The sequence below is a fragment of the Chiloscyllium plagiosum genome, unplaced genomic scaffold (assembly GCF_037043375.1).
Source record: "Chiloscyllium plagiosum isolate Xiang-an unplaced genomic scaffold, Cpla_swu_hap1 HiC_scaffold_10, whole genome shotgun sequence".
Classification (NCBI taxonomy): Eukaryota; Metazoa; Chordata; class Chondrichthyes; order Orectolobiformes; family Hemiscylliidae; genus Chiloscyllium; species Chiloscyllium plagiosum.
Window position 1 is genome coordinate 37,457,355 of NW_028270148.1, and position 24,765 is coordinate 37,482,119.

Here is a 24,765-nt window from a genome sequence, read left to right on the forward strand (position 1 = left end):
CAGCGGCTACTGGTATCTACGCGAAGACCATGTTGTTTGGAATGTTTTTATTCCCTTATCTGGTTTACATGAAGCCAGGCAATTTCGTCACTCGTATTGCTTCGCAAAGAGGTCTTATCAGATAAGAACTTTTCTGGAAAAAAAATGTTGTTATGTAACTAGGACTGGTGCTCCCTGTCCTGTGCGCTCCCATTGGCAGCGGCCAAAGGTTCAAGCAGAGACAGAGAAAAAAACACCAACTGACCCTGCTCGATGGGCGGGACGGGGCCCGGCCACAACCTATCGCATGTCGAAGATCCATTTGCGATCTGTCATCTGGCCCAAAAAGGACTAGAGAGAGAGAGAGAGAGTCCCCGCCCTCAGGCAAAGCTTGAACCTCCCGCCCCAGTGCGAGAAATTAAGAGCGAAACTTTTTCTGCTGCCTGCCCTCTTTATAATTGGTCTTTGCCTGTAAGTGGCTGTACAATCCTCAGCAGTGTTCTGAGACTGTATGGTCGCCTCTCGTTTCCGGGTTGTTTCATGATCTGAACTATTTGATCCAACTAAGCATCTAAAAAAGAAACCCACATGAAGAGATAAGGGGGAGAGAGACTGACAGAGCAACGAGAGAGAGAGAAAACACAGAACTTGGTGTGCACGGCAGAGGAAGTGAAAACAAATCAAGGAGAAAAGAAAAACAAATGATGATTCTTTCCATCCATATTGCATTGTAAATTACAACATCGATTGTCAACAGCACTTCTCCGTCTGTTCTTTGCTTCTGTAAACTTAATCGTCCAAACCATGACAACAGAGAAGGAGAAGAAAAGGTAAGCAATGAGATTGCATTTGTTCTGATGAAGTTGGCAATAATTTATTTCTGATAAGGTGCGGGCTGATTTTGTTTATATTATTATTACGTGCGGGCTGATTTTGTTTATATTATTTAAAGTGGGACTAAACTCCGACATCACCAGGTGCGCTGACAGGAGACGGGAATAGACTAACTAATAAATAACAACCGTTCTGTTTCGGATTGTTTCTGATTGGGGCTGCGGTTTGAAGTTGATGACAGCGGCCTGTCTGTCGCTGGCTGTCAGCTGCTACCTGTCTGCAGACAGACCTGGCTCTGAGGGCCAGCAATGTTGGCAAATATGTCCCTCAAAGTCTTCCCCAAGGGCAAACTCCAGAAGGGACAAATTGGCTCAAACCTCAGCGACTGGGTCAGCGCTGTTTAAACAGTGACCTATTGATTGATCCATGCTCTCCTTCACGTGTTTATATTGCCACTGCTGCTCAGTGTCTCATCAACAAGCTGGCGAGGCCTGGCCGACGGATGAGAGGTGGCAACTGTGTTGTCGGGCATGTCCTCTCCCCCAGGGAGGGTTCAAACCAAATAGCAACTTTCTTGATGTTTAAAGCGCTTGCTCCCCACTGCCATGGGGCATCTGCGGCTGCACTAAACGCCGACCTTTTCCCTCCTCCCTCTCTTTTGAGAGAGCCTTTGCATTTCGAGAGAACAGCGGAATTATACCGCATGGCTTGTATGATATAACGGTGTGTTATTATCTACAAGAAGAATATTGCCCTCAGGCCTTAGCCCGCGTGCAAACGGCTGTTCAATTCATCTCTAAGTGACTAGGGCTCAACTGGGATTGAGTGGGAGAACGGTCCCTGAAGGACAGCAGCATCAGCTGACCCTTCTGTATTCTGTACAGCCGACATCCAGTGAAGGTTCAACATTGGATAAAAACAGAAACACAGACGTTCAAAACTAAAGATGTTAAGATTACATTTCCCCGCCCATTCAGCCGTGTCTTGGATATTGGGAGCTAGTTGCTGGTCGCCCCCAGGAATGACATTGGGACAATTCGTTGGAGTTTGTGCCTCTAGGTAGTTCTGCTGAGCGAAGTGGCGTCCCGGAGGTAGAAAGGGCTCACATTGTCAGGGTGTGGCAAACTACTGCGTGTGGCAAAATACTTGGTGATTACAACAGCTACTTTACCACCAGGGTCTGGGCGAAGTGCGGGGGGCTGTCCTGAGTCTGGGTTAGAATCAGAAACAGTTTAAATGGCAGTTGAAGTTAAAGGTAAGCAGGAAGTCAGATAGGAAGAAGTTTACCTCTCCAGAATTACTACTTGGTCGTGAGGGTGGGATCAGAAATGAGACTCTGTTCAGGATTGCTATTTTGCTTTAAGATTGACCTTAGCCCACAGCATGTAAACTCCGTTTTGTTAGGAAGGCAAATGCAATGTTAGCGATTCATTTGGAGAGGGCGAGAATACAAGAGCAGAGGTTGTATGAGGTGCTGGTCAGACAGCAGTTAGAATATTGTCAGCAAATTTGGGCCCCAAATCTAAGGAAGGATGTGCTGGTATTGGAGGGGGTTCAGAGGAGGGTTACAAGAATGATCCTGGGGGTGAAGAGCTTGCCAGATGACAAGCGGTTGATGAGTTTGGGTCTTTACACGTGGAGTTCATAAGGCTAGGTATTGGTGGATTTAAAAACTTGCAGAATATTGAGAAAGGATAGAATGGACATGGAGAAGATGTTTCCAACTAGAGACTAGAACCTGGGGGGTAGCCTCAAGGGACAGGCCTAAAGGGAAGACATTTTCGAACTGAGATGAGGAGGAATTTCTTCTGCCTGAGGGTGGTGAATCTGTGGGACTCATTGTAGCAAAAGGACGTAGTCATTGAGTGTCTTTAAGACAGAGCTAGATAGGCTCTTGATTAGTAAGGGGATCAAGGAATACTGAGAAAACATATCAGCCATGATCCAATGGCGGAGCAGACTCGATGGGCCGAATGGCCTAATTCTGCTCCTATACCTTATGCTCTTATAACCTTACAATGTTGTTGACTCTACCCCACTACTAAGCATATGACAACGGCTTGAAGATACAGTTCAAAAGGGAAATTGGAACAATCATAATGAAAGGCTACCTCACAACTTGGTGCATTTGCAGGAGTTAGGCCAGTTCCCCAGTACTCTGGGTTCTCAGGAGGGGCTCTGATGCTAGGGAACGGTGGCACGGAGGTTTGAGTTGTGCCAGTCTATTCCAAATAGATGTTAACCAACAGGAGCACGACCCTGTTAAAGTATTTCTGAAAATGCTGGTGTGTTGTTGATGCTTACGAATTATATTTACAAGGCAACTTGTGTTTAGCAGTAGGCCTTTATTTATTTGACAGCCACTACTAGATGTTGCGTGTGAATTGAAAGGCTGGAAAGACTGACTTGTCTCCTGTACCCATTCCTGAAGAAATCCGTATATTTTTAGAGACGGGAGGACAGTCCCGATTCCAACGTTAATTGTAAACGTCTCAATAAAACTGACTTGGAGTCGCTGTGGCGGACTTTGTTTTAAATTCAGAGCCAGGACCAGTTTCACAGAGAGAGAAAACAAAACTTTCTCACACTGAGGAGAGGCTGTGACTATATTAGCAAGCTGTCCTTTTCTATTCGATAACGGCTAATGCTTTCAGTGGCCTGGGCAGCAGGTGGTTAATGTTTTGTTCTGTTTATGGCAAGAGGGCCAAACTCCGCAGCTACCTTTAAAGACGGCGTGTTCAGTGCAAGTTACAACACGCTATAACGCCGACATGAGTGATGGGACAATTGGAAGTGAATGTGTGGGGGCCGCTTAGCTCTGATGGCTCCGAGGGTGACTCAGAATGAGAAGCACGGAGCGGGTTCACTGTCTGAATCGGCGCTTGTCGAAGGTGCCCCCCACCCCCCAAACCCATATCCAAGCCATTCACTCTGTCTCATTGATAACCAAAACTGGCGAACGTGTCTCAGAGGCAGCGGGAGATTGCAACCCAATTCGCGTTTACTTTCTCCTAACTTCAAAAGAACTGCAGAAATACCGCCCTCCTGCTTTCTTATATATGTATGAATCCAGAACAAAGTTAATTAGTAGCAAGCACGCCCTTCTGACAATGAATTAAAAACAGCTGATTTTAAAAATCGTTGGGAGTGATGGATTGATGCAGTCTGCGGGTTGTTTGCTTTGGAACACCTTCATCAGATCGCCCTTTGTTAAAATATGATTCATTCCTGCACATTTGACAACAGCCAAAATTGGTTTAAACCCCAATATGTTTCCACTCTTGAAACTAGAACAGACGCTACCGTTCAGTTCTGACCTCCCGTCCCCCCACTCCCACTGACCCGATGGGGTTCCGTGGAATGGGGTGGTGGGGGGTGACTGGAATGGTGTTTGTTTTGCCTACTCTATGTAAAGGTTCCAGTTGGAGCATCTACATTTTACTGAGCAGCTTTAATGTTTACCACATACGTAAACTGTCAATTTCTTTCAAAAGAATGATTATCGTCACATGAACCTAGGTATAGTGAAAAGTTTTGTTTTGAGTGTAGTACAGGCAGATCATACCATACAAAGTGCATGGAGTAACAGAAGTGCTACTGCTGCAGAGAAGGTGCATGCAAATATGAGCATGTTTGCAATTAGTAACTTATGCATGAAACCAGGGCCATCTGTTCAGCACTGGTAACTACTGGAATCAGGTCCACAGGCAAGAGAGGTTGCACTCCCGACCCGTTTCGTTCCAGCTTGAAGGAGGTTTTTTCCGATCAGCCTGATCGATTCTTTCTCAATAACCTTGTTCAAATAACAGTCGAAAGCGGAGCTTTGAACCCTCATGTTGTTCTTAAATATTGAAACATGTTTGCTGGTGATTGAGATATCCAGTAACTACTCCCAGTTTGGCAAGTCTGTGAGAGAAAGCACAAGCACTCTCAGCCCCAGAAAGCTGCAGGGTCACACAGAATCTCACTGGATCAAATGCCTGTACGTATCCATTAAACGTGCGTTCAGAGAAAAAACCTCTATTATGGAAAACTAAAATAAAAACAAATTACATCGGGAAAGGAAAAGTAGCCTGGAGATATTTCCATCTGGTCATTCTTGTACATATATTTGCATAACAAAGGTCGCACAAACTAAATAAAGGTCGCACTGCATATCTACATATTGAATATATCCATTTTTTGCTTAAGAATACATCGTTATTTTCGAACTGAGCAACGTTTCAGATTAATTTAAAAATCACACAACACCAGGTTATAGTCCAACAGGTTTAATTGGATGCACACTAGCTTTCGGAGCGCTCCGAAAGCTAGTGCTTCCAATTAAACCTGTTGGACTATAACCTGGTGTGGTGTGATTTGTAACTTTGTACACCCCAGTCCAACACCGGCATCTCCAAATCATTTCAGATTAATATCCGCATTGCTAAAGCTGTATTCTGGAATTTGAATTAAAAACATATTGTAGTTATTTTGAAAAGGAAATGGTTTTCTGGGATATGGGTAGCCCAGCCCAGGCTTATTTTACTGTATATCCACAGTTTTCCCATATAGCGGAATGGCCTTTCAGAGCGACTGCGCTGCGTGGCCACTTCCCCTGTTTCAAGGAACTTCAACAAATATCTGGGGCATTTCCTCATTTAAAAATTGAAAGCCATACGTACGTGACAACACCTGTACACGTCGCCTAAATACTTTGGCTACATGGGCTACAAGCTGAAGTTACACGTTGCATCGCGTCATTTCGGGGGATGACAGTGCAAATGCACTGGACCTGAAATCTCAGCTGAGAACTGCGCTCACAACGAGCGAGTGACACAAGGGACTCGTGGTGCGACTCGAGCTTCGGTCTGAGCTGGCCTCTGAGTCAAGTTCCATGTGAGGCCATGTAAAGTTACTGTTAAATATTCAAATTTCCCGTGCAGACATTCTATTTGAGTGCTAAGCAATGATCCGCACGCACAAACAAGGTATTAAGTTAGGGAGTGTAACATCTGGAGGTGGGTGTGTGAGGGTGAGAACGAGGGCAAGCAGAAGTGAGTGATTGCAGCGGGAGCGATGTGGTTGTGAAGCAGTCTCAGAAAGCTTGAGCCGGTGACAAGTGATCCATGGAAAAGCAATCTCTTGCTTTCTTATGTTCAGTAGGTGCTAGAACCCTGGCTGCTGTAACACATGGACTTGTAACAAATAGGTAGATCTTTCACAGGAGAAATGGTCAGCACACTGCTCCCAAGTCTCAATGTGTTGGTCCCACAGCAGAATGATACTCTGAGATTAATGACCTCAACAATAATTCTTATGTTTAGTAAAACATCACAATTATTTTCAAATTTGTTTATATAGGGAAAAAAAGTCAGAAACAAACAGTTCAAACAAAAACGAAAGTGTAAATGTAAATATCATTATATTTAAGATAAAAGTAAAATCCTGTGAATGCTGGGGATCTGAAATACAAACAGAAAGTGCTGTGGAAACACAGCATGATTAGCAGCATCTGTCAGGAGAGAAACAGTGTTAATCTTTCAAGTCCGATATGACTCTTCTCCAGAACTATTATTATGGTAGTCAACTGAGATGACTGCTTTCCAGCATTAACAAGTGGTTGGTGCTGTTAGATTCTGCTCAACCAATTTTCCTCTTGAATCAAATAGTGACATTGTAATGTTCGGCAGCAATTACACATCTCAACACTCACTTGAAAGGGTTTTCTTCATTCATTTGAAATGAAAAGGCTGCTTATAGTTTGTTATGTTGATGAATTAACTTGAAACTTGACGTGCTTTCAGACCATTCATTTAGTTAAATGACCTAAAGCATTTTACATGAAAAAAGGCACTGAACAAAGGCTAGGGAAGAACTAGGGGAAGTGACCAAAGCCAAAGTTGAAGAAGTAAATCTTCACCAGGCACTTCGAAAAGCAGAAAGAAATAACTAGGCTTGTGGAGGTAATGGAGTGACATCATAGTACTTTAGTGAAGCCCTAATTTGAGGTGTTATTAAGAAGTTCAGAGTGTGAAGAGAAATGGGCAGATAGAATCTCACAGAGTCACAGAGTGAGGAAAAGATGCGATCACAAAGGGTATTGCAGACCAGGATCAAGTCAGAGGCTGAACAGAAATAATGCAAGTGAGGGGCAGGTTATCGGCATTAGAACTGTGGTTACATTTTGTATGGTGGAGTTTTCTGTAAAAGCTGTGCAGGGTGTTGGTATCTTCTAGTGGGTTTTCTCATGAACTGATAAACTCAGGTTTGTGCACATTTACAGTGTTTCTAGAAAAATTGATATGAAGACATTTCACAGGAGATGATCCAGGTGACTGAACTGGCCAGGCTGGATCAGATCCAATAACAAGGGAGTTATTTGATCCCAGCATTGCTGCTGAGTTCTCAGAATGGGATTTAGTAGTAGTAGTGGTAAGCGTAGTTCTGAAGGGAGGAACTCTGTCTAAACACGTTTGTAATTTGGCTATAGAGTGTTCAGAGCAATCGTTCCTCTTTAATTTGGCATTTTCATATATGTTTACATGGATTCAGAAAATGCAAAAGCAAAATTAATTTCTGTAAAATTAACTTGCATTAAATTTTATCTTGTGCAATACACTACTGCCTCACTTAGTTTGAAGTTGCCTAAAATGTGATGCAAGTATTTGTCATTGCCAAGAGTAACAATTGTATTCCCAGGACATTCCCTGTTTGGAGAGGGGCAAGAAGAGGAAGTGATCTGGGAGCATACTATATTGGGCTTCTGTTTTTATTATTATAAGGCAGCTGGAAATTCAATTTTGTTGGTGCTTTTAACCCATGAACGTGGGACAAATTGTATGACAATGGGAGTGTTGGCAGCTGTGAACCCCTCATGTTCTGTATACCTCTGTGGACAACTCTGCTTAAACCCTTCTTAAAGGAATAGTTTCACTGCCGATTCTATCAGAGTGATCACCAAGTTGTGACACATGAAATATGCTGTGGCAAGTGGGAAATGTAATTGCACAGATACAAAGAAACACCAAAATATTTGACATTTGAAATAAATCTGCAGAAGGCAGGAAATGCACAGCAGATTGGTTAAGGTTTGAAAGAGAAAAAGATGGATACATCAGCTATGGTTTCCATTTCCTTCTGGAAAATTCTCTCTGATGGACGTTTGGTGATAATAGGTTCGTGTTAGACTGGACTGTCCAAGTATAACTCAATGGCAATATTTTAGGTTCATACATGAAGAATGACCAAAGTCTCCCAAGTGCAAAAAATAAACCCAGATGAATCAGGATTTTAAACTAAAAAGATAACTCATGAACTGCTGGAATGCTTAGAGCGTGTCCTTTACCTGCTCTGTTGAACACTGGAAACAAATTTTCACTTCAACTTTTCAAATTCTAACCAATCAATCAATAATAGGAACACTCATCATTCCCTTTTCATGTGATCATGGTTTCTGTGTTAGTTTTATTTTACCAATAAGTTTGACACACACTAGCGGGTGAAGCAAAAAGGTAAGAATTCAATTGGAAAAGTTTAGTTTCATTTAGCCTCTAATCATTGTTAGTAATGTAATTAATACCCTGACTTGTGGTTTCTTTTCTAAACATGAAAGTAACTGAATTGGGAAAGAAGCTATTTTAAAAGGCTGAATGAGGAAATAGGTTACGAAAGATATTAAGAATGATACAGATTATCGGAAAAAAGGATGACTGTGAGAGCAAAGGTGATTGCTCAGTAGCAATGACCTGAAAACAATAAGATGCAGTAATAAGTTTTTTTTTATTGTTGCAATGATTGCATAGGAGGAATGAGAGAGATGTAACAACCTTCTAATGGAAGGTCATTACAAATCTTGGCAGAGAGGACAAGAGATTGGAGACTATAGGTGATTAAGTACAGGGTCAGTAGGATTCTGTTTGCTACAAAACAGAGTTTAAAGAAAAACAAAATTAAAATAGGATCCCGTAAGTATATAAACAATGTACACAGACCACGGTTACCTAAAACTCTATCAGGATTCACACAGTTGTCAAAAAATTTGAATTTATCTTTCTCCCTATATCTATGCAAAGATAAATGGGTGTTAGTTTTTTTCTTAAGTTGTAAGTACAAGTTGTTGAATGTGTAAGTTAGTCACATCACAACAAGGAAAACAGTGGAACCTGTGTGAACCAAGCAGGTTAAGAATTGTAAAGGAAATCTCGAAGATTTGAAAAGTAGGTAACATCTACAATGGCTGATTTCAATGTCAGATCAGGTACAGAAAGAGAAATAAACAAATATAAAATTGTTTGGATTGAGAGAAGTAAAAAGAAGATAAAAAAGGACTTAAAATACAGTTTACATTAAATAGGTTTAAAATATCCAACAATTAAGACCTGAAGGAATGCAACTTCATATTTGGAATATTTAATTACCGTGCCAGAGAAAATTAATAGATTTCATGTCATTTCTTTGACAGCACCCCTCAAACCTGCAATCTCTACCGTCTAGATGATTCAGGGCAGAAGGAATATTGTTACACTATCACCTCCAAGTTCCTCTCCAAGTCACACACCATCCTGACTTGGAAGTGTATCACTGTACCTTCGTCATCATTGAGTTATTAGCCTAACATACCCTACCTAATAGCACTCACCACATAAATTGCAGTGGTCCAAGAAGGCAGCTCACTGCCCCCTTTACAAGAGCAATTAGATATGGGGCAATAAATGCTGGCCTTGCCAGTGAAGTCCATATCCTGTGAATTAATAAAACAATAACATGGTACAGAGACTGAAATGGAAAAGGTTTAACTGTGAAGGAGAGTGTATGCTTGTATCTGTTGTACATGCTGTTCAATGATCAGGCAGACAATGAGATATTGTTTTCATGAAAGTAATGATGAAATGATGTTACCTGAATGGCAGCTGCTGGATTTTTGTGTTGAATTCTCCATCTACCCTCACCTAAAGTTCCATTTACATTTGAGCGTAAATATCGGTGAAAGCTTCTTGGCTCACCATTGTTCTGAGAGCAAGTTTGGGGCCAGAATTTAGATGAAATGAAGGAAACATGAAAAGAAAACTGATTTGTGAGTTGAAGCCTAATTACTGAATTACAGCAGCTTTTGTATGACACAACAAAAGTGGTGTATTCACTACTGGAAAAACTAATCAGATATTTTGTTAGACTTGAAGCAAAGTTGTTTTAGTTGAATTTTCATGTTGATTCGTTAATAAAAGACATACCCTGACTGTGACCTTTCCTCTGGTAATTTAATATATATTTATATACATATATGATGTCAGCATTTTTCTTTGATTTGCAGAATGTTTAGGGTGGTTCCCATCAGAGAATCTAGACAACAATATTCAGGAACCTACTACTGTTTAATTATTCAAGCCTCTGGATAGAAAAGATTGGTATCTGATTCCTGCAGCTTTTTTGAATTGGATTTCATTGTGTATACTAAGATAGAAGTAAAAATTTGGGCAGGTCTTGTTCAATTTCCCAAGCGACTTTATTTTTTCCCCTGTTGATTAGGGTCACTTTCAGGCTCAGTGTGTTATAGACATTAGGTTTAGTTAGATTTGGTATGTTGTTTTTCAGAAGTAAAACGAGATTTTTAACTGTTGACTGAACAGAGGTACTTTCCTTATTTAAAAAAAAACATTTTACATTTCAAATCCAATGTATATCTTTTAACTTGGTTATCATTTTTGAAGTATGTCATTGAGTATATCAATTGATCTTTTTGTCTTCTGGATTTGATCTGAACGATGATAAATAAATAAGCATAATAAGATTTGAACTGAATGTGGCTTTGTCACTTACTCATCAAAGAACTATCACTTTCCTAGACAACTGTACTGAAACAAAAATTCGATTCCAATTAATTTGCAAGATTTCATGATAAATAATAATGTCCTGCAGAAATACATGACAAGTTTCCTAGTTGGAGGCGAAAGTGAGGGCTGCAGATGCTGGAGATCAGAGCTGAAAATGTGTTGCTGGAAAAGTGCAGCAGGTCAGGCAGCATCCAAGGAACAAGAGAATCGACGTTTCGGGCATGAGCTCTTCTTCAGGAACTTCTTGATTCCTGAAGAACATGAGCCCTTCTTCAGGAATCAAGAAGTTCCTGAAGAAGAGCTCATGCACGAAACGTCGATTCTCCTGCTCCTTGGATGCTGCCTGACCTGCTGCGCTTTTCCAGCAACACATTTTCAGCTCTGATCTCCAGCATCTGCAGTCCTCACTTTCTGCTAGACTGAATCATGAGCATAGATTCTGAGACCTTTTTGTTTCCTCCAGTCAAATATTGGGAAGACTAAAGTTGTCACCTTTGGGTTGGCGCACAACCTTTGCTATTGCTCAATCCCCCTCCCCAGCCAATATTTCAGGCTGAACCAGTCTGACTGCAGTCTCGGTATCTTGTTCAAACCTGAGCTGGGCTTCTGATACCCTTTCCTTTGATCATAAAGATCAGTTACTTATCATCCCTGTAATATTGGTCACCTCCACCCACTCCACCTGCCTTAGCCCAACTGCCACTCAAACCCTTAGGCATGTCTTTGTTGTCACAGAATTGATTATTCCAACATTTGGCAAGCTGGACATCAATTCTTTATTGTCTATAAATTCCAATTCATTCACAATCCTGCTGTTTCATTCCTATCCTATATGTCTATGACTACCTATTACCCTCATTGTTTCAGGAGTAATAGATCATCTGTTTTTAAATGTTTCCCTGAGCTTGTCTCTCATTCCAAAACTATCATGTTCTCTGCAAACTTTCTCTGTATCTGAATCTAGCCAATTGAGTACTCTGCGCTCTTTTAAACCATTTTTGTTTCCTCAGCTGTATCTTTGGGCACTCATTCCCACTTTTTTGGATTTACTTCCTAAATCTTCCTACCTTCTTCTATTTTTCAAATTCTTGATAGACAAGCTCTCCAGGCAAGCGTTACACCACCCATCCATGTACAAATTCCCTTCTCCTCTTTCTTCAAACCTCTGGTGATGACCTTCAGCTTTATTAAATCTTAAAGATGCTACATAAAGCTGCAACAATACATTGCTGTTGAGCTAGAAACAAATTTACATGTTATTGTAAATTTGCAATTAAACATTGACTTTATCAATCGAGCAGATTTGCCATTTTCATTGATAAAAGAGACCATTTGGACTGAGGTGCTAAATGTAGCTCGTAGAAGAGCTATTGGGTTCACTCTATTCCCCTCCATTTTCACAAATCTGTAAAATGTTGCTTTTCTGTAAGTTTTTAATTTCCTTTTGCAATGTTTTGTTGAATCTGCTTCCACCACCCTTTCAATCAATGCATTCCAGATTATAACAATTCAATCCATAAAAGAAAAGTCTCCTCATTTCTTTTACCAGCTATCATAAATCTGTGATTTCTGGTTGTTATTCCTCCTGCTACTGTAAACAAATTTCCCTCCCTATTCTATCAAAACTCCTCATCATTTCAAATATTTCCATTTAAGCTCTCCTCATCCTCTCTAATGTAACAATCTCAGCTTTTTTACTGTCTCCTTATCATCAAAGTTGTTACTTGATGGTACCATTCCAGTATGTCCCATTTACACTCTCTTCAAGGTATCAACATCTTTCTAAATATGTGGTGCTCAGTATTGGATGCAATGCTTCAGCTGAAGCTTTCCCAGTGAAGATGAAGGCACAATGTCCTGGCCTATGTACAATATGCATCCATTTTTAAATCCCAAGATCCTGAATGTTTTATTGACCTATCCTGTTCCTTTTAATTTAGAACTAAACGGTTCTGAAATCAGACTGAAAAAGAATGCAATTTAGAATGAAGAGTTATTATGAGAGCTAATTCATCTCAATTCAGGAGCAACAAATCTCCTTTTCATAGTTAAGAGGGGGGAAATGGCTTTGGAAGGAAATATAAATGTGTGCATCCTATCTAGATATGAATGATGCAATAAATATTATTCCTTCTATATAAGCTAAGGATAACATCCAGACTTCTAACATCAGGACTCAATGACATTAAACCACCAAAGAAAGGTTACTGTAGTCTTCTCAACATTTTTGTTTCCACAGATTTTTTAGAAGATTCATCATTAAGATACCCTTTGCAAATTTAATTTGCGCTATTGCTCCTAACATAATGTCCGACTAAAAATCTGTACATTTGAGGTCTGAATTGCTGTTCAGCATGTTTCAGCAAGACAAGATATCTGAGGTCTTGGGAAGCACAAGTCTAAGAAAATACTCCAACGCTCTGGGGAAAATTAGATAGCTATGGGACTGAGGAACAGTGTAATTTATGGGTGCATGAGTTCAAGTACATGTAGCACTTGAAATAACCTTAAATACCCTGAAATAGTATTCATTTTCAATAGGAGGAAAGTCACATTCTGTGCACCTGATATATACAGTTGATGTAATAAGGTCCATGAAGAGGAGTAATCTTTCTGTGGATGAATTTACAAAAGTAATGACACACTTCCTTTCACTTTCCTGTTATTTTGCTGTTAGACATTTCTCAGTGTATCGGAAGGCGCATCTCCTGCTTTCAAAGGTGCTACATTCATTAACGGTTCTTAGAGTCATAGAGATGTACAGCATGGAACCAGATCCTTTGGTCTAACTCATCCGTGCCGACCAGATATCCCAATCCAATCTATTCCAATTTGCCAGCACTTGGCCCATATCCCTCTAAACCCTTGCTATTCATGTACCCATCAAGATGCCTTTTAAATGTTGCAATTGTACCGGCCTCCACTGCTTCCTCTGGCAGTTTATTCCATATACATACCACCCTCTGAGTGAAACTGTTGCCCCTTAGGTTCCTTTTATATCTTTCGTCTCTCACCCTATTCCTATGCCCTCTAGTTCTGGACACCCCCACCCCAGGGAAAATACCTTGTCTATTTACCCTATCCATGCCCCTCATGATTTTATAAACGTCTATAAGGTCACTCCTAAGCCTCCTACGCTCCAGGGAAAACAACCACATCCTATTCAGCCTCTCCCTATAGCTTGAATCCTTCAACCCTGGCAACATCCTTGTAAATCTTTCCTGAACCTTTTCAAGTTTCACAACATCCTTCCGATAGGAAGGAAACCAGAATTGCACTCAATATTCCAAAAGTGGTCTAACTCATCTCCTGCGGCTCCATGCAAAGGCTGCCTTGCTGATCTTTGATGGCCCCTATTCACTCCCTAGTCACCCTTCTGTCCTTAATGTATTTGTAAAAACCCTTTGGATTCTCCTTAACTCTATCTGCCAAAGCTTTCTCATGTCCCCTTTTTGCCCTCTTGATTTCCCTCGTAAGTATACTCCTACAACCTTTATACTCTTCTAAGGATTTACTAGATCTGTCTTGTTTGTACCTGGCATATGATTCCTACCTTTTCTGAACCAAACCCTCAACTTCTCTAGTCATCCAGCATTTCCTATATCTACCAGCCTTTCCTTTCACCCTAACAGGAGTATGCTGTGTCTGGACTCTTGTTATCTCACTTCTGAAGGCTTCCCATTTTCCAGCCATCTCTTTACCTGCGAACATCTGCACCCAATCAGCTTTTGAAAGTTCTTGCGTAATACCGTCAAAATTGGCCTTCCTCCAATTTAGAACTTCAACTGTTAGACCTGGTCTTTTTTTTACATCACTATTTTAAAACTAACAGAATTGTGGTCGCTGGCCCCAAAGTGTTCCCCCACTGACACCGCAGTCACCTGCCCTGCCTTATTTCACAAATAGGTCAAATTCATTATTTCACAGGTAGGTCAAATTCATTAATTCAGCCCAGAGCTCAAATCCTGATCAAAGCTACCATTCAAACCTGTTGATCCTTTTCCATTATTGCTACTTTTTGTCATATTCTAGCTGATCTCTAGATGATCTAGTTGAAATATGCCTTCGCACAGCTCACACATGACATGGCACATGCTGCAGGAACTGTGAATTTACCTGGTTGAAGAAAAAGGTGTGCAAAGTAGATGTAGGGCCTAAATCCCAACATTGGCTGTTCCTTGATTTCTTTGCCACAAACCTTCAAAGATTGCAGAAGATTCTGAATTGGCCTGATTTGTTCAAGTCCTTTTCAATGACCAAATTTCACACTCTCCAGTTACTCTATGTACTTTGCATGGCATCAACATACCCTAAATACAATGAATTGCAAAGTATAATCTGTTGTGCAGGAGTTAACAAATTGGTTGTCGTGTTGTGTAATTGTAGCCCTTGAGACAAGGTAAGCAGTGCTCAGTTTTAGCCACTTAATTATCTAGTTCCATTTTATGGCAACCCATTTCCATTCTCATGTTCAAAAAAGATGGTGTTATACAAAGCATTTACAAAAAGAGATCCAAGCTGAAGAAAACAAAAACCTGTCAAATGACATTATTCTGTGCTTTTTTCGTCATTTTTCATTTAGTCTATATGACAGTCTTGTGAAGGCAATTTCTACTGTCATCGCTAGTTCGGGAAATTAAAGTGTAAAACTCTACAGATACTTCCATGTTCATGCCCAGGAAGTGCTACTTCATTATGGAATGTTTTATGATGGTGTATTTTAAAAATATCTTTCTTACAAAATTAAGTCAAAATGAATTATGATGACGTCATATCAAAATGAGTGACGATAATAGTCTTTTGTTATATAGCTTGTTTCCTGTCTTGTTGTTGAGTCCCACAGAGGTTTCAGAGTAAATTTGGAGTGTGACATTAACCTGTTAAGAGGGTCCCCTGTGGTGCAGGTTGGTCTTAATTAGGTTGGTACAATTGGTCAGCATGCTCCTGAATAGAAAGGAAATAGATCAGTCCAATTCCTGTTGCTAATGATGACCCTGATGGAAAATGGTCACTTTTTGATTCAAATTACAAGAGTTTGAGTTCTTCCTTTTTATTTCTTAGTAAATGCAAATATTAATTTTTCCATTACGTAAGTTGGCCCATGCTGTGTTACATCATAAATGCTTTCAGATCATTTAATTATATTGGACTTGTTTTACTTCTTTTGTGGGTAAACCACTTGTGGCCCAGTTGTTTTCATGACAGTGACTACGTTGTTGTGAATTCAAGTAATTCTTGACTGTCTGGATTTTGGTATTGACTTACATTGAAGAACAAAGCCTGAGGGCAGAAAGGGAAGAAGGACTACTAGATTTTTCCAGCCGTGAGTTGGAGATAGTTTAGATCATCCTGAGATAAAGTCACATACGTGAGAGATGCATAGTATACCCAAAATACTTTACGTCACAAGTCATTACATCTTTGCTTATGGCTGCTGATCATATCATTACTTGGCATGTGGTAACTATGGTAATGCCGCAACTTAGTCTATCATATTTAGTTGCCAAGAGACCTATTTTAGTCATTATGTTTGTAATAGAGATAAATATTATTTTCCTTCTGGACGATAAATCAGTGGAAAATGTCTATTTTTGTTTTTAAAACAACAGAATTTGACAGTTTCCCTTCTGATAATGATTGTAAAGTTCTCCAAAATTGATTACCAACATTGTTAGCAGCTTTCTCTATCACACCAGCAATCCAATGTATGAAAGAGAAGCAGCTCATTATAACCAATGTGGCATTGATTTTAGATATTTTAAACAACCTGTTTAGACATTGTTATGACATAGAACATAGAACATAGAAAAGCACAGTACAAAACAGGCCGTTCAGCCCACAATGTTGTGCCGAGGATTATTCCTAATCTAAAATAAAATAACCTAACTACACACCTCTCAACTCACTGCTATCCATGTACATGTCCGGCAGTCGCTTAAATGTGCCTAATGACTCTGCTTCCACCACCACAGCTGGCAATGCATTCCATGCATTTACAACTCTCTGTGTAAGCAACCTACCTCTGACATCCCCTCTATATCTTCCTCCTAACACCTTAAAACTATGACTTCTCGTGCCAGTCAATCCTGCCCTGGGGAAAATTCTCTGGCTATCGACTCTATCCATGCCTCTCATTACCTTGTATACCTCATTCAGGTCAATTCTCCTCCTCCTTCTCTCCAGAGAGAAAAGTCCGAGCTTCGTCAACCTCTCTTCGTAAGACAAGCCTTCCAGTCCAGGCAGCATCCTAGTAAACCTTCTTTGCACCCTCTCCAAAGCCTCCGAATCTTTCCTATAGTAGGGCGACCAGAACTGGACACAATATTCCAAGTGTAGTCTCACTAGGGTCTTGTTGAGCTGCAGCAAAACCTTGCAGCACTTAAACTTGATGTCCCTGTTAATGAAAGCCAAAACAACATATGCTTTCTTAACAACCCTATCGACTTAAGTGGCAACTTTGAGGAATGTATGCACTTGAACACCAAGATCCCGTGGTTCCTCCACACTGCCAAGAATCCTGTCTTTAATCCTATATTCAGCATTCAAGTTTGATTTTCCAAAATGCATCACTTCACATTTACCCAGGTTGAACCCCATCTGCCATTTCTCAGCCCAGCTCTGCATCCTGTCTATGTCGTGCTGCAGCCTGCAAAAGACCTCAATACTATCAATGGCACCTCCAACCTTTGTGTCATCTGCAAATTTAACTAACATACCCCTCAACCTCCTCATCCAAGTCACTTATAAAAACTACAAAGAGCAGAGGCCCAAGAACAGAGCCCTGCGGGACCCCACTCAACACTGACCTCCAGGCAGAATACTTTCCATCTACAATCACTCTCTGCCTTCTGTCAGCCAACCAATTTTGAATTCAGACAGCCACATCTCCATGTATCTCATACCTCCTGACTTTATGAATGAGCCTACCATGGGGAAACTTATCAAATGCCTGATGAAGTCCATATACACCGCATCCACTGCTCGATCTTCTTCGACCTGTCTTGTTACTTCCTCAAAGAAGTCAGTAAGATTTGTGAGGCATGACCTGCCCTCACAAAGCCATTCTGACTGCCTTTAATCACACTATGCTTTTCCAAATAGTCATAAATCCTATCCCTCAGAATTATTTCCAAAACCTTGCTAACCACAGACATAAGACTAACTGGTCTGTAATTGCCAGGGATTTCCCTATTACCCTTCTTGAAAAGAGGAACAACATTTGCCTCCTTCCAATCCTCTGGTACGACTCCCATGGAGAGTGAGGAGGCAAATACCCTTGCCAATGGCTTAGCAACATTTTTTTTCGCTTCTCAGAGCAGCCTAGGGTAAATCTGGTCTGTCCCTGGAGACTTATCAATCTTAATGTTTGCCAAAATTTCTAGCACATCAACTTCTTTAATCTTGATCTGTTCAAGCCTATTTCCCAGCTACTCAAAGTTCTCATTCACAGCAAGGTCCCTTTCCTTACTGAAAACCGAAGCAAAAAAGTCATTTAAGGCTTCCCCTATCTACTCAGACTCCACGCTACACTATCCCTGACGGGCCCTACCTTCTTGCTGATCATTCTCTTATTCCTCATGTATGAGTAAAATGCCTTTGGGTTCTCCCTAATCCTTCCCACCAAGCCTTTTCGTACCCCCTCCTGGTTCTCCTCAGTCCATTTCTGAGCTCCTTTCTCGTAAGCCTGTAATCCTTTAAAGCTGTGCTAGATCCTTGCTACATCCAAAATATGTAAGCTGCCTTCTTCCTTTTGATGAGAAGCTCCTCTGTTCTCATCATCCAAGACTCCTTAATCTTATCTCTTATTGCCTGTCTCAGAGGAACAAATTTATGCATCACTCGCAACAACTGCTCCTTAAACAGTCTCCACAGGTCTGTTGTGCCCTTTCTGTGGAACAATTGCTCCCAATCTGTACTTCCCAACTCCTGTCTGATAGCGTCATAATTTTCTTTTCCCCAATTAAATATCTTCCCATGGTAACTGCTCCTTTCCCTCTCCATGGCTATGGTAAATGTGAAGAAGAGCTCATGTCCGAAACGTTGATTCTCCTGCTCCTTGGATGCTGCCTGACCTGCTGCGTTTTTCCAGCAACACATTTTCAGTACATGGGAGGCTGAAGGCTGTGCAAGAAGCTAGGTATAGTTGCCTGCAAAGGGATCTAATAAAAAGTAAGGACTGCAGATGCTGGAGATCAGAGTCGATAGTGTGGTGCTGGAAAGGCACAGCAGGTCTGGCAGCATCCGGGGACCAAGAGAAGCGATGTTTCGGGCAAGAGTCCTTCATCAAGAATGAGGCTTGTGGGCTGGGGGATTGAGAGATAAATGGGAGGGGGCTGGGATTGGGGAAGAAAAAGGGCAAAGGGACAGTTTCCTTGACCAAATGGTGGTGCAGCGTATGTGTGTGCGTGTGTGTAGGAACGCATTGCTGGTCAGAGGGAGTTCCACAGGTTTGACCCAGCAACAGTGAAGCTACTTCGATATAGTTCCAAATCAGATTGATGTGTTACTTACAACAACTTGCACGTGGTAGTATTCCCAAGAACAGCAGCAGTTGTCCTTCTAGATAATAGAAGTCATAAGTCTGGAAGGTGGTGTCAATGAAATTTTGACAAGTTGCTGCTGTTGTAGATGGTGGAAAGAGTTTGAGGTGTTAAGGGTAAGTTACTGACAGTAGAATGCTCAGCCTCAAACTTGCTCTTACACCACAGTATTGCACAAAATGTATTAGTTTCCATTCTCCTCTTTATTTTTCTCTCTTATGACCTTTGGGGCTGTAAATATCACTGAAGTGTAAAATTCCAACATTTAAAATATTTAACATAATTTGAATCATTCCTTGAATTCAACATAATCTCACCATGACAAAATGTTCCATAAGTTGCCTGGAAATGCTTTCCACTAATGACTGTGAATTTCTTTTAACCATCAACACGTTTTGAATTGTTGCTGAAGGCTGCAGATGAACGCTGCTGCAAAATATGTTCACAATTTAATAGAAGTCTTATTTTTGCACACAGTTTGCCAAAATATTCAAAATGTTCAAGTGGAACATTTCAATTGAAAGATTGACTCCAGAAAAACAACATGCACTTGAAAAATTCTTTCCATTAAAAGATCTCTAATATTTTCCAAGCAAATATACTTGATTTTACGATCAATAACAGGCAACGAGAAAATAAAAGTCGAAGTTAAACAAAATGGAATTCTTCAGCCTTTGTCAATTAAAACTAAGAAATATAAAGAAAGACTGAGCATGTGCAAGCTGAATCCTCCTCTAGGCTCAAATAAAAAATAGAGTTGCAGATGATATAAAACTTTGGAAAATTATAAACTGTGAAGAGGACAGTATAGTACTTCAACAGGACATTGAGAAATCAGGCAGATAGTTGCAGATGAAGTTCAATGCAGAGAGGTGTGAGGTGATACACTTTGATACACAGATGTTGGAAAGACTGTATAATGTGAGCTTGTGGTACCAATGGTAGAATATCAGAAATTTGTGCATTCAAATCACATCAGGTTCACTGAGTTTCATTATAGCTCAAATTCCAGGATTTTGTGGCTCTTTGTGCAGCAATTATAGTATTCCCCATTTCTGGGCCATAACACTATGAGTTCAAGTTCCACCTGGCGCAGAGGTATATAATAACCTCCTTGAACAGGTTTCTTAAAAATTTCTAGAAAAAAAGGCTGTGCAGGATAAAAAGACCTGTGTGTAGTTGTGCATAAGTCACTAAAGGTGGCAGTACAGGTAGAGAGCGCTTCATACAACATCCAGTATTCTCGGCTTCTTTGAAATGGACATGGAGCATAAAAGCAGGAAAGTCATGATGAACTTATATAGGACACTGGTTAGACCTCAGCTTGTGTCTAGTGTGCTGTTCTGGGTGGCTTACTTTCGGAAGGATGTAAATACATTGGAGAGGGTTCAGTTGAGGTTCATGAGAATGGATCCAGGGCTGAGAAAGTTCAGTTATCAGAATAGAGTGGAAAAGTTGTGACTATTTTCTTTGGAGATGAAAAGGCTAAGAAGAGATTTGAAAGACCTTTTTAGGAGCATGAAAGGTCTGGATAGAGTAGATAGTAAAAAACTATTCCTGCATATAAAAGGATTGAGAGGATTAGGGTTACGGTTAAACTGTTTGCTTGATACTGATATAAAACGTATACTTAGGTTTGTAGAAAAAAAAGCTTTTAATCCTATTAGCTTGTGTCATTAATCCAGGAAACACATCAAAGCTGCAATTTCTTATTAAGACTTTTCTTAATGTTGTCTTACATTCTTAGAAGAATGTAACAACTACTCAGCTGAAACTTATTGGCTCTTGAAACTCACTGAAGCATTGCTAATAGTTATATTAATGCCAAGATATTGGACTGCTCTAAAGAAAAGGATAAGTACTCAATTCAATTTAAAGCAAACTGCCTGCTAATCAAGGCAGGGAAGCAAATGGTTAATTTTTTTAAGTGGCAAAACTGGCCTTTTTTAAATGAACTTGAGACACTTACATCACAGTTGAAAACATGTCAGCACAGCGTGACAAAACATTTTAATACATTTTTCATTGCATCATGGTGCTTTCTCCATTGGAAAAGTACTGTAATGCATGTGAATAAATTCACAAGATCTGCCAATGTAAGGGTCAACTTACCTTTAAAACACAGATTGATATGATGTTTCATTAGGATACATCAAAAATGTATGTACATTACAACAGAGCACTTCATATAGCATTTTAAGACATGAAAACACTTTCCACTTACCATTCAGAATATTCTAAACTCTTCCCCAGGGCTTTCCATTTCCTTCACAAACTACCAATCCTGGTGCGCTTTTATGGGGCTTTCAAAACCTTGTGCTACTAGATAAAAAACGCTGTGCAGGAGGAAATCTGATTTTTTTTTGTTCCCCATTTGAAATGTGGAACCCAACCTTGGAGTGTCATGTGTGTATTTTCTACATGAAGTATTCCCAACCTGCAAAATGGCTAGAGGAAAATGTCATGGGGTTTGGAAATACAGGGGAAAATAGTATTTCCTCATAAATAAAAAAAACTAAACATGGCCATTTGTGCATTGCAATATGATTTCGATCTCTGGCAAATATTGGGCTGAAATGTGTACTATTGCATTGTAATCTGGAACTAATTTGGAAGTTCAATTGATAAACATAACTGACCAGATGCTCTTCTGTGTGACAATGTACCCATGGTCATTTAAGTAGTTAATCAGTGTTTAGTAATGAAGTGTAGGAGTAGAGAGGCTGTACGCCTGTTGATCAAGTACAGAAAGTTCTGGATTACAGCCCACACGCTGTATGTATTGTAAATTCCCTTCTTGCAGTAGGAATGACTGCCACTGATTTGGCCCTTATTGTTGAACTCTTGCTTGTCAGTTGAAGTTCACACAGATTTTTCACCAGGCCTGCCCAGAAAACTGTCTCCTCCAACTTCCTGTGGACTTGCGTAATATTTCCTTGCTTCTTGCATAACCATGATTTCTGGCTGGATTGCTGTCCAAGTCCTATTTGTGAATTACAAAAGTGTAGACACCAGTAAACAATGAAACACCGCACGGTTATTTTACGACAGAGGATTATATTTACATTAAAGAAAATTCTGGTCATTTCAAATGAATGAACAAAGGCTGAAGTTTGATGTTATCCGAATGGAACGTTAAACTTGACACGTACCATGTTGTTTAGGATTGAAACAATGTTTCAAAGTTACAAAGTATAAAGTGCCAGTAGTTTTTGTGTCACTTTTATCTATTACTCAAAAATAGCTTGCTGCATATAAATATGGAGCTTGTTAAACATATTTTTTTCCCTTTTGTTCTTAGAGTCATAGAGTCATAGAGATGTACAGCATGGAAACAGACCCTTCGGTCCAACCCGTCCACGCTGACCAGCTATCCCAACTCAATCTAGTCCCACCTGCCAGCACCCGGCCCATATCCCTCCAAACCCTTCCTATTCATATACCCATCCAAATGCCTTTTAAATGTTGCAATTGTACCAGTCTCCACCACTTCCTCTGGCAGCTCATTTCCATACACGTAACACACTGTGTGTGAAAACGTTGCCCCTTAGGGCTCTTTTATATCTTTTCCCCTCTCACCTTAAACCTATGCCCTCTAGTTCTGGACTCCCCGACCCCAGGGAAAAGACTTTGCCTATTTACCCTATTCCATGCCCCTCATGATTTTATAAACCTCTATAAGGTCACCCCTCAGCCTCTGACACTCCAGGGAAAATATCTTCTGGTTATTAAAAAAGAATGCAGATCATGTTTTTTTTTTAACATAACCAAAATGACATGGAATTGGGGCAGTAATTCAGAGCATCAACATTCCAACAAAGCAATAGTATTTTGATTCCCATGGTGCAAATTACTGTAATCTGGTGGTTGGTTGAACTGATGATAATAAATTCCTAATGTTCCACGCTATGGATCTTAATCGTATCACATTGGTGATGGGAATGACAAAGTTAGCATCCTCCATTTTTTTCTGATGCAGCCATTCTTCAATGTTGGCTTGTGGTCACACATCTTTCCTGTACTTTAAGGGGTTAAGTCTGATTGTGTGATATAATAAAGAGACTCAGTTTGCATCATCACAATGTCACATGATCTTGCACTCTTTGGTATGCGGAATGAAATATATCAGTTGTTGAGTCATCAGGTTTGAAGATAATATACATGAATTTACAAAGAGGTCTATGACTATGCAAATAATCATATTCAAAACATTATAACAGTGCACAAAAGGTATGCCAAAAGCATTATATCATATTTGTTTCAATTTTTATTGATGTTTGATCAGAGACAATGGATGATGATAGATTACAGGTAGTTTACAACAATGTTGAATTTAGTTCAGTTATAGTGGAAGATATTTCAGCTGGTTCGTCCAGAAACTGTCTTCATTTTATCGTACTTGTTTTCCAAGTAGAAATTGCATATATAGGTTGCAATATATCATTGTCTTTGTTATAATCAAATCTCTCACCAGTTCTATCCAGGGGATGAATATTGACCAAACATTTAACTGGAAAAGCCATATAAGCACTATTGCTAGAAAAGCAGGTTAAAGGCTAGAATATAATAGCGAGTAACTAATATCCTGGCTCCTGAAAATCAGTTCAAATCTATAAGAGACAACTTGAGAGCGTGATGGAATATTCTCCACTTGCTAGATTGAGGGCAACTCCAACAATATTTGAGAAGCTTTATACAATTCATGACAAAGCAATTGACTTGATCAGTACCTGTACATATTCTTCAAAATTTGTCACCTCCATCATTAGCACAATGTGGCTGCAGTGTGCATGATCGACAACATACACTGGAACTTGTCAATATTTCTTTGATTGCACCTCCCAAACACGTGATCTACACAGGTAGGAGGACATGAACGCAACTTTGAAATCCTTCAGTGGCTTTGTCACATGGCAGCTTGAAGATTTCTTTCAGTCCTCACTGCCATCCAGCAGCCTTGTTAACCAATTCTTTCAGTCCAAACTTGGCAGATTCTCATTCCATCACTCACCTCCTGGACTTCACTTCCGAGTTCTTTCTGCCTGACCGCTTTCCTTCTTCTCTCCTTTTTGTTTCAGTAGCTCCACAAAACAACACCAACATGCAGCATGCTTCATGTAGAGAAAGGTCACAAGTTACTGCACAGAAGCAAATTCAACAAAAATGGAAAGATTAGGAATAATGATCAAATATCTCATCTCACGGTTGGCTTTCATCAGGGCAGATTTCGGAGGAAGAAGAAAATGGGGATATCGAGTTAATGAGAGAAAGAGAGTTACAGATAATGGTTGGGTTCAGTTTTCCAGTGTTACTATTCTTTTTCATCCCAGGCACTCACTTTTATCCTTCATAATGCAAAGCACTGGATGTGTTCTCCTGTACGTGAGAAACTTGGTAGAAACACAAATTATTGTTACCTCCATCACAGCACTGCAGGAATATCAAAATGTTTAAGAAAGTTGAATGAAATTTGTTTTGAAATTGTGCAGAGGCTCTACTGGTCTGCTAACATTAGGAGTTACCCGTGGAACTTTAGTGTTTGTACTTTCAATGAGTGAAATATCTGGTATTTTTCTGCAAAACATAGGCGTAAATCTTTA

At 40.1% G+C, this 24,765-nt stretch overlaps 1 protein-coding gene across 2 annotated transcripts in view; it reads left to right on the forward strand.

The window, feature by feature from the left end:
• Positions 1–382: 382 nt before the first annotated feature.
• The window catches only part of epas1b (endothelial PAS domain protein 1b), a 139,450-nt gene continuing 115,067 nt past the window's right edge, over positions 383–24,765 (forward strand). Inside the window, exon 1 of one of the 2 annotated variants that reach the window (XM_087991276.1) lies at positions 383–809. In XM_087991276.1, the coding sequence (XP_087847402.1) occupies positions 784–809 (26 nt within the window). In that variant the 5' untranslated portion in view covers positions 383–783. The remainder of the gene's footprint in view (positions 810–24,765) is intronic. The other variant, XM_087991275.1, reaches the window with a different exon arrangement.